General features: G+C 37.5%; 1 protein-coding gene across 1 annotated transcript in view; it reads right to left on the minus strand.

Moving 5' to 3' along the window:
- The window catches only part of CNTN6 (contactin 6), a 319,063-nt gene that overhangs the window by 11,207 nt on the left and 295,766 nt on the right, over positions 1-12,090 (minus strand). The window contains 3 exon segments of the mRNA XM_043886787.1: positions 1,869-2,055; positions 3,884-3,999; positions 4,110-4,344. Coding sequence (XP_043742722.1) covers positions 1,869-2,055; positions 3,884-3,999; positions 4,110-4,344 — 538 coding nt within the window.

A 12,090-nucleotide genomic window follows, 5' to 3' on the forward strand; every position in this document is an offset into this window, starting at 1 on the left:
TCAGATAAGAGAGGTTTTTTTGATACTACATTTCCACATTTCTAATTACCCTTGATCTTGCCTGAGATAGAAGCTGAATTATACACAAGAGTTTTTGTGATTTGGGGATCTCTCAGTTAGCTATAAGAAATGTCTGGGCAAATTTAAAACCTCTGATTAATTGGAGATTTCCGTCAGATTTTCAGATTGACTGAAAGAGGCTAGACTCCATAAGGACCATAGAAGCAAACAGTTCATACAGGTAGACGGCAATGACTTCACCAACCCAGTCAACATAGAGTAAATCAGGAAGACAAATAGAACCACATCTTTAGCTAGTCTCTTCTAGAAAATTACATATGACTTAGTCTACATCAAAGTAGGGGATTGAAGGAGAACTGGTTTAAGAGTTGTTGATCCGCACAAACTCTCCCATTAAAATGGACCGATAGTGGAGGGTTTTGTTCATCTGTTTGTTTCCTGCTTAGCAGTTTCACAGCGCTTTGGATTTTCCAGTGTGCTCCTATAATCAAAACCTCATTTGTGCCTTACTGGTAATTTGAGAAAACAGTGAGGGCAGAGGACGTTTTCATTTAACAGTTTAGAAAATTAAAGCAGAAAAATGAAATGTTTTATCCGGTACCAGGTCATGAGTCAGTGAAGTACCTAGAATTAGAACACAAGTCTCTAGCTACTGGCTGTTGTCATGGACACAAGTGGATAATACATCTTATAATTGAAGACCTGTTAACTGAAATGATTCCCAAGTTCATTTTGGACATGGCCAGTTGTATTTATATGGAAAAGAACTTTGATTTTCAGGCTTTTTAAACCACCTATTCATTCCCAATACACAGGACACAAAGAATACAGTATTTAAAGGCTTGTTCTATTTTTTCCTGTTTGTTAGTAGCAATGCATTCATGTCTCAGTCATTCTCCAAATTCAGCAACTATATTTGTTACTCTTTTTCATTGGAATTTAGAGACCAAAGAGTGTGTTTCAAAAAACCTGTTTACACAAATAATTTATGTTCATCTACAATATATAAGAAATACATAAGTATTATTCACTTATAAAAAGAATAAATTGCAGTTCTTACTAAGCTGTATCTGATCAAACAATTTCCTGTTTACTACTTTGACTCATATTATGGAATGTTTGTGCAGCACCAGACTCATTCATAGGACAAATGCAGCAATAGTCAACTATTAATCCTTTATTCAGTAGGTCCTATCTTTGTGAAAGATATTTAGTTTATTTTTAATGGAGATAAAAAGAAGCAGAAGAGTTAATTCTGGGATTTCAGAGGCTTTCCAGTAATTTGCAGTGAAAAAATATCATAGGAGGAAAGATCTAGGTAACTTGACAGTGAAGGAATCACATCAATACTCAAATGATAAGACAAACAAAAACAAACAAAAAAACCTACTTAATAAGCATTTACTAAAGTATGTGCTGGACACTTTCTATTAATTATCTCTTCCAATCTCAAACAAGGCCCAGTGAGAAAATCAATAATACTTTGTCTTCATTTTACAGATGAGGATATTGAAACTAAAAGATTAAATTAACCACTTAATATCGCCAGAGTGGGAGGTCAGATTTTGAACCCAAGTTGGAAGAGGGCATCAGAGACATTGTATTCTCTGTCTTTCATCTATATACTCAAAATATTTTCTCTTTTGCAATTCCAGAAAAGATCAGAACAGTTCATTTTGGTTGTTATCAGAAAGTTTCAACAACTATCCAGGTTTATAGGCCAAATCCACTGATCAAATAAAGCAATCAGTAAAATGATGAGGGGAGATGAATGAAATGGAAATTGAGCAATAAAATACTTCTTATTGTAGGTGAATTGTGGTCCCTACAGTGTGATGTATACTTACGGGACTTCTTAGTGGTAACGTTGACTGGAGGGCTTGAGGGCCCTGTCCCAGCAGTGTTATAAGCTCTCACAGAAGCAAAGTAGACAGTGTTAGCTTTCAGGCCTGTGATGTTTTTGGTTGTGACGTTTCCACTGACCCTGATTTTGCCTATCATGGATTCTTTGGAATCATCTGTCCAGTATAAAACCTGCTCATTAAAAACAAAGAACAAGCAATTTATTGTTTCCTAATAACTGCCAACCACAATAGTGTATGGGAAGAAGTCAGGAGCGCAAATGAGAGGATATTTTCTTATTAAAATGGTTATACAATGACAACAAAATAATCAAAGTCCAAAATTTATATGGAAGAAATTTTAAAAAAATGAAATCACAATGGAAATGAGAAAACCTAGGGTTTTTTTTAGATTATCACAATAAAATATTTCATGAAATATCTAAAGGGTAACAGCTTTACCCCCCCCAAAAAAAGTGAAAAGTGGAAGTGTTAGTCGCCCAGTCATGTCTGATTCTTTGCAACCCCATGGACTTTAGCCCTCCAGGCTCCTCTGTCCATGGGATTCTCCAGGCAAGAATACTGGAATGAGTAGCCATTCTCTTCTCCAGGGGATATTCCCAACCCAGGGATTGAACCTGAGTCTTCAGCTTTGCAGGAAGATTCTTTACTGTCATCATTCTTTACTGAGCCGTCAGAGCTGAAGCCTCAGGTGTACAGTAGTAAGTCAGAACAAAATAAGAGTCATACTTTCAGTGAAAGACTCACATTATGATGTTTTGCTATTGACATTTCTTCCGGAGTTCTTTGAATCACAGATGAATTATTAATTCCGCATATACTGATCCCTTCCTATACATTAGCACTGTTTTAAGCAAATTGGAAAAGACAAGAAAGAATAAAGCATAAGGCATGCCTTTGCACCACTTATAATCTAGTTAAGACGTTAGAGCACATATGTGAAAAGAAAGCAGAGGATGCATCTGCCGAAAATCATATGGAAATAAATGCTATAAGAATTTGAAGACACATAAAACCAGAAAATAATTGGAGAAGAGTTCAAAGAGCAGGAGAGAGTAGAGGTGATCTTTGAGAAATAAATAGGGTTCACTTAAGAGGTATGGCCTTCTAGGACTGGAGTGGCAGAGGCACCTACAGAAAGTAAAACTTTCTGTTTGGACAACAGGGCTCGGATAAAAGGAGAAAAAAGAATAAAGGCAAAATCCTACTTTCATTCTAACACCAAAATAAAGTAAACCTTGTTACTCATTTTTGAATCATTAGATTTGCAAGTCAAAGAAGAGTAATTGATTAATAAGTCCCGTCAATTAACTTCGTGAGAATGAAAGACTGTAAGTTTGAAATGATTTGTTTCACTCTATGTAGACTATAATGGCAGATTAGGAGAATGTAAGCTTTATCTTGTCACATAACTGCCTTTTCCAAGATGACTAACTTTTTTCAAGTAATGCTCCAGTTTAAGATTAGGTTTCCCCGTAAGATTCGTCTATTGTTTAACATCACTAAAGATTAAATGCTTACTTCTCCCCAAGAAACAAACATGACTGCAGCTTGGATAATTAAATAAGATAATCACCTGATGACTTTTAAAATGCTACCATTTGTTAATTTACTTGCTTAGGATCACCTGGAAAGATCCTCTTCATTAATTCCCCTCTGTAGCTTTAGACACGCACTATCTTATATTAAGGGCTTCCTGGGTTGGCTCAGTGGTAAAGAATCCACCTGCAATGCAAGAGACGCAGGAGACACAAGTTCTTTCCCTGGGTCAGGAAGATCTCTTGGCGGAATAAATAGCAACTCACTCCAGTATTCTTGCCTGGGAAATCCCATGGACAGATGAACCTGGTGGGCTACAGTCCATGGGGTCACACAGAGTCAGACACAGCTGAACACAGAATAGCGCAACTTACAGGACTAGGTTGGTAGTATAGGGCTGTTGAGCAGAGCAATTGCTAGCTGGCATATTCAGAGTGCAAAGTGAAATTACTGTGGATTACCTCGTAGCCCAGAACTCTTCCAGTGTTTCTATTCCAGGCAATAGCATTCCATGAAACCTCCATTTCTGAAGCAGAAAAGCTTTGAACAGAAGTTCCCCTTGGGGCTAGTTGAGGTTCTGCCATCCAGAGAAAGACACAACCATTAAGCAGAGTGGTTCATAGAAAACAAATGCAAAATATACATACGGTCTCAAGGAGGACCATTCCAGTATTGACTACAACTTACCATCTTCCCCAGAGTAGATAATGGACGCAGTACTCAGGGGTCCTTCTCCTTCCTTATTATATACACCCACTTTGACTTCAAAGGGAGAGAGAGGGATGATGTTTTCATTTCTATAAATAAACCTTGATGTCTCTACAGATGGCACTCTTTCCCTGGTCCAGGTTGTTGAACCTACTGGCCGCAGCATGACGATGTATCCGAAGTCCTCTCCATTCTGTAGTTCTTCTGGAATTGACTTGGGCAGAAGTGATCAGTCACTGAGTATTTACAAAAATATTTTGTATAGCTATTACAATACTGATTGATTATTTGGCATATCCCTTACAGAGATAAGATGGGTATTTACACTGCTTAATGAAGTTATTAAAAAAATAAAATTTCTATTGGGAATGCCAATTAGAAAAATGAGCCCAATTAAAGGTACTCAGATAAATAAATGAAAATTTTAAATGGAAATGTAAAACAGGTTTTACATGCTTATATTGCCTTCCTTCCCTGCCGCTACCTCTTGGCAACCACAAGTCTGATCTCTATGTCTGAGTCTGTTTCTGTTTTGTAGATACGTGTATTTGTGCCATATTTTAGATTCCACATATAAGTGATATCATGATATTTGCATTTCCCCTTTTGAAATACTTCACTTAGTATGATAATCTCTAGTTGCATCATGTTGCTGCAATAGGCATTATTTTTTTCCTTTTATGGTTGAGTATTATTTCATTATATATATATATATATATATATATACATACATAAACACATATACTTGCCACATCTTCTTTATCCATCAGAATCTCTGAATGCTTTAATTCCTCTCCATTATTGAATTTGAATATGTTACATAGGTGTTTTGGGGCAATAATAAATATACTTAGAGCAGGCAATAAGTAGAAAACATACAGTAGCAGGGACACTGAGGCAGTGGAAGCTAAGAGAAAATTGAAGCTGTAAATTATACAGAGAAGAGACAGAATTTAGCTGTTAGTCAAGTAGAAACCTGGATGTAAAGTAAATGGGAAGAACTGAAGGACAAGCAGGAGGGACTGTTGGAGCTGGGGCTGGATTATCAGAGTAGCTGACAGCAGGATAGGGCTACAGTTCTCAGAACAGTGATGGACAATGTACCAGTTCTTCATTTAATCTGTCTGCCTAGCTACTGAGACTTTTTTCTATTCTCAGTATTTCTCAAGTACCTTTAAAATCAGTTCAGTTCAGTTCAGTCACTCAGTCGTGTCCAACTCTTTGTGACCCCATGGACTGCAGCACACCAGGCTTGCCTGTCCATCACCAACTCCCAGAGCTTGCTCAAACTCATGTCTATCGAGTCAGTGATGCCATCCACCCATCTCATCCTCTGTCATCCCCTTCTCCTCCTGCCTTCAATCTTTCCTAGCATCATAGTCTTTTCCAATGAGTCAGTTCTTCACATCAGGTGGCCAGAGTATTGGAGCTTCAGCTTCAGAATCAGTTCCCTCCAGTGAATATTCAGGGCTCATCAAGAGGCTCTTGCTTTCTGCCTTTACTGTGGTATCATCTGAGCAATATTTATTTGAGATTGTGCTTCATCCAGCCTGGCATTTTGCATGATGTACTCTGCCTCTATAAGTTAAATAAGCAGGGTGACAATATACAGCTTTGATGTACTCCTTTCCCAATTTGGAACCAATCTGTTGTTCCATGTCCAGTTCTAACTATTGCTTCTTGACCTGCATACAGATTTCTCAGGAGGCAGGTAAGGTGGTATGGTATTCACATCTCTTTAAGAATTTTCCACAGTTTATTGTGATTCACAGAGTCAAAGGCTTTGGTATAGTCAGTAAAGCAGAAGTAGATGTTTTTCTGGAATTCTCTTGCTTTTTTAGTGATCCAACGGATGTTGGCAATTTGATCTTTAAAATAAATCCCCATTAGTTGAGATGACCTGAGCTGGTCTCTACTTCTTACCATGTAGACCAATCCAACAAATACAGACAGTGAAAAGTGGAAGAAATACACAGTCCTGAAATCTTAGAAAAGAAAATGCTTCCTTGTGTTAACACTTCTCTTTCACAGAGATGATCAAAATTAAAACAGTTAACTTTGAGTGGTATGGAAGAGATTTATAAGCGTTTAAGACACTTGCTAGAGCATTTGATTTGTTTTGGATGCTTCTCTAATCTCAGATTCAGTCAACATGTTTAGTTCATCTGAGAAATGGAGGACTTCTGCTTTTGTTAGTTAAGTACAATTAATGTTTCACATGGCATTCCCTCAAGAAAGATCTGCATCCAACATGTTCAATTTAGAAGGGAAAAGAGACTTCTTTAGGTTCTTCCTTTCATCCTTTTCATATTGGTTGATCCAATGATGGAGAAATATACAGTTATTTAAGGTGGCCAGAAAGAGAATTTTCTCCTTTAAACAAAGAAAGTATTCAACAGAATACAGAAATTCAGGCATTCCACTGGTAATGAAATCTATTAAAGCTGATAAAGGCTAATAATATAATTTTTCACCACTGTGACTGTAGGAAATAAATTTTTAGTATAGACCAACAGTCAACAAGCTATGGCCTTTGAACCAAACCTGACCTATAGCCTGGTTTTGAAAATAAAGTGTTTTGGAAACACAGTCACACCTGTGTGTTTATAATGATATATGGCTTTTGAATGACAATGGCAGGGTTGAACAGTTGTGAAAAAAGACCATACATCCTGTAAGACTGAATAGTTTCACTGGCCTTCTAGAAAAAAGTGTACCAACTGCCAGTTAAGGCGTTTATCTTTTATTGTACAGTGTTTTATAGTCACATTTTATGTGAGATATTTACCATAAGCATCTCAAACTTGGAAGTACTTTGAAGTATAAATGAAGATAAGATATGAAGATATGAGTAAAAATACCTTAGAAAAGGAGTTAGCAGTTATTCCATGATTAGATATCATGTCTAGGTAGTGTAAACAAAACAAACCAAAATAGAAATATACACAAAATACACTTAATTTTGGCATAGAAGAAAACGTAGGTCTATTATACTACAGTGTAATTATAAACCACAATGATGGAGTCAAACTGAATTTAGAACAGTGATTGGACCTGGATTAGTGCTAAAAGTTCAAGGGGGTACTTCTTCATCCACAATGAATGACTTTGGCCTTCAGTGGTCTCTTTGTACTCCCAAGTTCTTTTTCAAAACATTGTTCAGATGTGCTATGATGGTGCCTTTACTGACCTCCTCTTAGACTGAGTTAAGACTGTCCTGTTGGGTTCTGAGCATTCAGACCTTTTCTTAAAAATTTATTTTTGTACCCTGACTGCTTGGGACAGTGTGATTACTCATTAATTACACGTTCAGTGAATTAAAAGCATTACTACATTCCTGGTGGCTCAAACTAATGTGTTCATCTCCTCCTAAGTAGACATACCTGATTCCTTAAAGAAGTTCAAGCACCAGAAGAATTTGGTTCAGTAACTGCATATGCATGATGCTAAATGTGAATGATAAATGGGAATTTGCATCCATTTATAACAGTTTCTGTTAGTATCTGCATATTTGATATCCCAAGAAAAATATACAAAGGGATTGATTTTAATTTAATTTTTTAAAAATTTAGGTCAGAAAAAAATTTTTGTAGTGATAGATTCTCAAATATTGGGGAACCTAGGGTCTCTTGCAGCAACACAAAAGCAGCAATATAGAACACATAAGAAAATAGGACTGGTAGTGGTGAATGTGTTTAGGAAAGCAGGCAGGAGACCAGATTTGACCTGTAGGTGAAGGTCTGTGGAACCCAGCTTAAGGAAAAGAACACTATAAATCATGGAAAGAGTTTTTGTTGTTGTTAACTTATATCATCTCTATTTAAGAATAGTATACATAGAATTTCCCATTCTCCCCATGTATAGACTGAGTAAAAACCACAATTTACCTACCTTTAGTAATTTCTGACCATGGAGGAAAAAAATAGGTGAAGTCAGGCAAGTGATGAAATACTCAGATGACTTTCAAAGAATGTTGAAACCTATATAACCTACTCACCATTCCATAAAAAACAATCCTTTTAGACCACTCGAGAGTTGGTGTTTTTGTGGGAAACTTGTTTGGTAGACAGGAATAATTTTAACTTAATACTCAAAGCAAATACAGAACTCCCACCTTCCCTGAACCCTGACTTTGCATAGGGACCATTGGAATTCTAACTCAGGACAAAGTAAAAGAGAATGGAATGAAAGTCCTGTGGTCAGATGCTTCTCTGTCCATCAATCTCACATTTCTAAGTCTGTTTTCTGGATGTGGCATCATGACCACCTAGCATTGTCATGGAGTAAATGACATGAAATGCCCAGCAAAACATCTAAAATCCTGTAAGTTCTCGACAAGTGAGTTAACCTCTGTGTCAGGCCTCTTAGGAGCCCATCTCTCTCCCAGCAGCCACACCTGGCTCCTGGCTCTGTCACAACTTTTAGAAAACATCTATGTGTCTCCATATTCTCTCATATGAAGAGAGCTTAATAATACTACTCTTTCTGTAGTGGAATTTTGTGAGGAATAAAATGAACTATGTATATAGAATGTTTTATATACTGCAAAATCATTTACAGATGCAATGTATTACTACTGTTCTACAATGGTATTTCTCAACCTCAGCACTCTTGACACCTGGGGGCAGGTATGTTCTTGTCATGGGGGGGGGTGGGTACTATCCTGTGCATTGTAGGATGTTCACCAGCATTCTCACGTCAGATACACCCCTCCCCTCAGTTGTAAACAACCATACATGTCCTCAGATATTGTAAAATATCTCCCGAGGGATGAATCACACCCGATCTTTCAATGAGCCCCTCTAATGTATTAAACATCACAATTTTTAATTAAAACACCCATGGCCATCTTGTTCTTAGGTGTAATATTAAAACGTCCAAAGAAGTAGATGTTATGGCTATGAAAATTATCATCACTGTGTCAAAAGCATGTACATGGGGCAATGACATGGCAAGGCTCTTTTATCAATTATATCTGAGGCTCAAAGCTGATAATAAAGGTATGAAATGCCATGCATTCTGAAGAGTACAAACTATATATAGGACTCCTTGGCACAACTTAGCCTGTGAAAAGTGAAAGTGAAATTCACTCAGTTGTGTCCGACTCTTTGCGACCCCATGGACTATACAGTCCATGGAATTCTCCAGGCCAGAATACTGGAGTGAGTAGCCATTCTCTTCTCCAGGGGATCTTCCAAACCCAAGGCTCAAACCCAGGTCTCCTGCATTGCAGGCGGATTCTTTACCAGCTGAGCCACAAGGGAATGACCCAAGAGAAATGCACAGAAAGGGAGTGCTGATTTAAGGGAGAGACTAGTAGGGAGATATTTCTTTTGAGACAACTGTAGAGAAAGCCGTATATTCCCACCCCCACCCAGGAGAAGTAAAGGGGATACTTCTTACCCCTTGCCTAACCAAGTGACAAAGCTTCAGGAAAAAAAAAAAAAAAGACTTATGGAATATGGGGGATTTGGAGGATTTGTCTGGAATTTGGGGGATGTGGGTTCTTTTAACTGACAGATGTCTGAGAAACTTCCAAAGGGGAGAGAGACCTGGACAGTGTACTGTGGCAGAGTAAAGACAGGCCAGGTGGGGACCCATTGCACCTCCACAGAACATGGAACAAAGCTGTATGTTTGCTGAGGGCAGACATGAAACCCATGTAGGAAGCTGTCCGTGAGCACCATTAAAAGGGACTCTACCCACAAACAACATCTAGAGGAGAGAGACGACCTATAACTGAAAATCTGGCCATGGACCACCAGACTCCAGTATCTGAGGAGACCTTCCAACAGCCTGCACCAAGAGATGACAACTAGAAGTTCCCACTGGGGCACCTCCTAGACTTTCCCCACCACCACCACCAACAAAAAACAAGGCAAAACCTTTTGTTAAAGAGGTTGTCTTTTTTCCATTGTATATCCTTGCCTCCTTTGTCAAAGATAAGGTGTCCATAGGTTCGTGGATTTATCTCTGGGCTTTCTATTCTGTTCCATTGGTCTATATTTCTGTCTTTGTGCCAGTACCACACTGTCTTGATGACTGTGGCTTTGTAGTAGAGTCTGAAGTCAGGCAGGTTGATTCCTCCAGTTCCATTCTTCTTTTTCAAGATTACTTTGGCTATTCGAGGTTTTTTGTATTTCCATACAAATTGTGAAATTCTTTGGTCTAGTTCTGTGAAAAATACCGTTGGTAGCTTGATAGGGATTGCATTGAATCTATAGATTGCTTTGGGTAGAATAGCCATTTTGACAATATTGATTCTTCCAATCCATGAACACGGTATGTTTCTCCATGTGTTTGTGTCCTCTTTGATTTCTTTCATCAGCGTTTTATAGTTTTCTATGTATAGGTCTTTTGTTTCTTTAGGTAGATATACTCCTAAGTATTTTATTCTTTTTGTTGCAATGGTGAATGGTATTGTTTCCTTAAGTTCTCTTTCTGTTTTTTCATTGCTGTTATATAGGAATGCAAGGGATTTCTGTGTGTTGATTTTATATCCTGCAACTTTACTATATTCATTGATTAGTTCTAGTAATTTTCTGGTAGAGTCTTTAGGGTTTTCTATATAGAGGATCATGTCATCTGCAAACAGTGAGAGTTTCACTTCTTCTTTTCCTATCTGGATTCCTTTTACTTCTTTTTCTGCTCTGATTGCTGTGGCCAAAACTTCCAACACTATGTTGAACAGTAGTGGTGAGAGTGGGCACCCTTGTCTTGTTCCTGATTTCAGGGGAAATGCTTTCAATTTTTCACCATTGAGGGTGATGCTTGCTGTGGGTTTGTCATATATAGCTTTTATTATGTTGAGGTATGTTCCTTCTATTCCTGCTTTCTGGAGAGTTTTAATCATAAATGAGTGTTGAATTTTGTCAAAGGCTTTCTCTGCATCTATTGAGATAATCATATGGTTTTTATCTTTCAATTTGTTAATGTGGTGTATTACATTGATTGATTTGCGGATATTGAAGAATCCTTGCATTCCTGGGATAAAGCCCACTTGGTCGTGGTGTATGATTTTTTTAATATGTTGTTGGATTCTGTTTGCTAGAATTTTGTTAAGGATTTTTGCATCTATGTTCATCAGTGATATTGGCCTGTAGTTTTCTTTTTTTGTGGCATCTTTGTCAGGTTTTGGAATTAGGGTGATGGTGGCCTCATAGAATGAGTTTGGAAGTTTACCTTCTTCTGCAATTTTCTGGAAGAGTTTGAGTAAGGTAGGTGTTAGCTCTTCTCTAAATTTTTGGTAGAATTCAGCTGTGAAGCCATCTGGTCCTGGGCTTTTGTTTGCTGGAAGATTTTTGATTACAGTTTCGATTTCCTTGCCTGTGATGGGTCTGTTAAGATCTACAACTGCTCTCTGAAATGTCAATTAGAGTATACCAAAGTCAAATTTCAAATGACCATCAATCAGAACCATTTCTGTCCGTTACCTCTTCTCCCAATCCTAATTCACTATAACTCTGGAGGAACTAGCTTGGGAAAGGAGAAATTGAATAGCAGAATGAAGGAAAGGTGGAGAACTGACTATGCATTCTCTTTCACAGTTATAGAATTCCTTGCCTAAGGCAGACCTGAGCATCTGGAAAATAGAAACTTTAGATTGGTTGAAAGTCCAAATTTTATGATAATAAAACAGATTGAAAAAATTTTGAAGTACAAAAATCAACCTACCTTTTAATACTTAATAGTGATGATTACAAAAGCTATGCCATCTACCTAAGCTTTCATCTACATGCAGGGAAGAACAAATTGGAAGGATTTAAAGAGCAATGATAGGGAAAGAATTATGTTTACCTGCGTTTTACTGAGTCTTAACTCATGAATATTTTAGAGGTAATAAATAAAATAATTTCTAGTTCATCAACTAGTAACAGAAATGCTACTGACCCACCATCAACAGACATTGGGCTATATTTCTTATTTGGGAAAGAATTTTGTTGAGTTAGTCACACTCTCT

This window comes from Cervus elaphus, chromosome 24 (assembly GCF_910594005.1).
Source record: "Cervus elaphus chromosome 24, mCerEla1.1, whole genome shotgun sequence".
In the NCBI taxonomy this organism is placed as follows: Eukaryota; Metazoa; Chordata; class Mammalia; order Artiodactyla; family Cervidae; genus Cervus; species Cervus elaphus.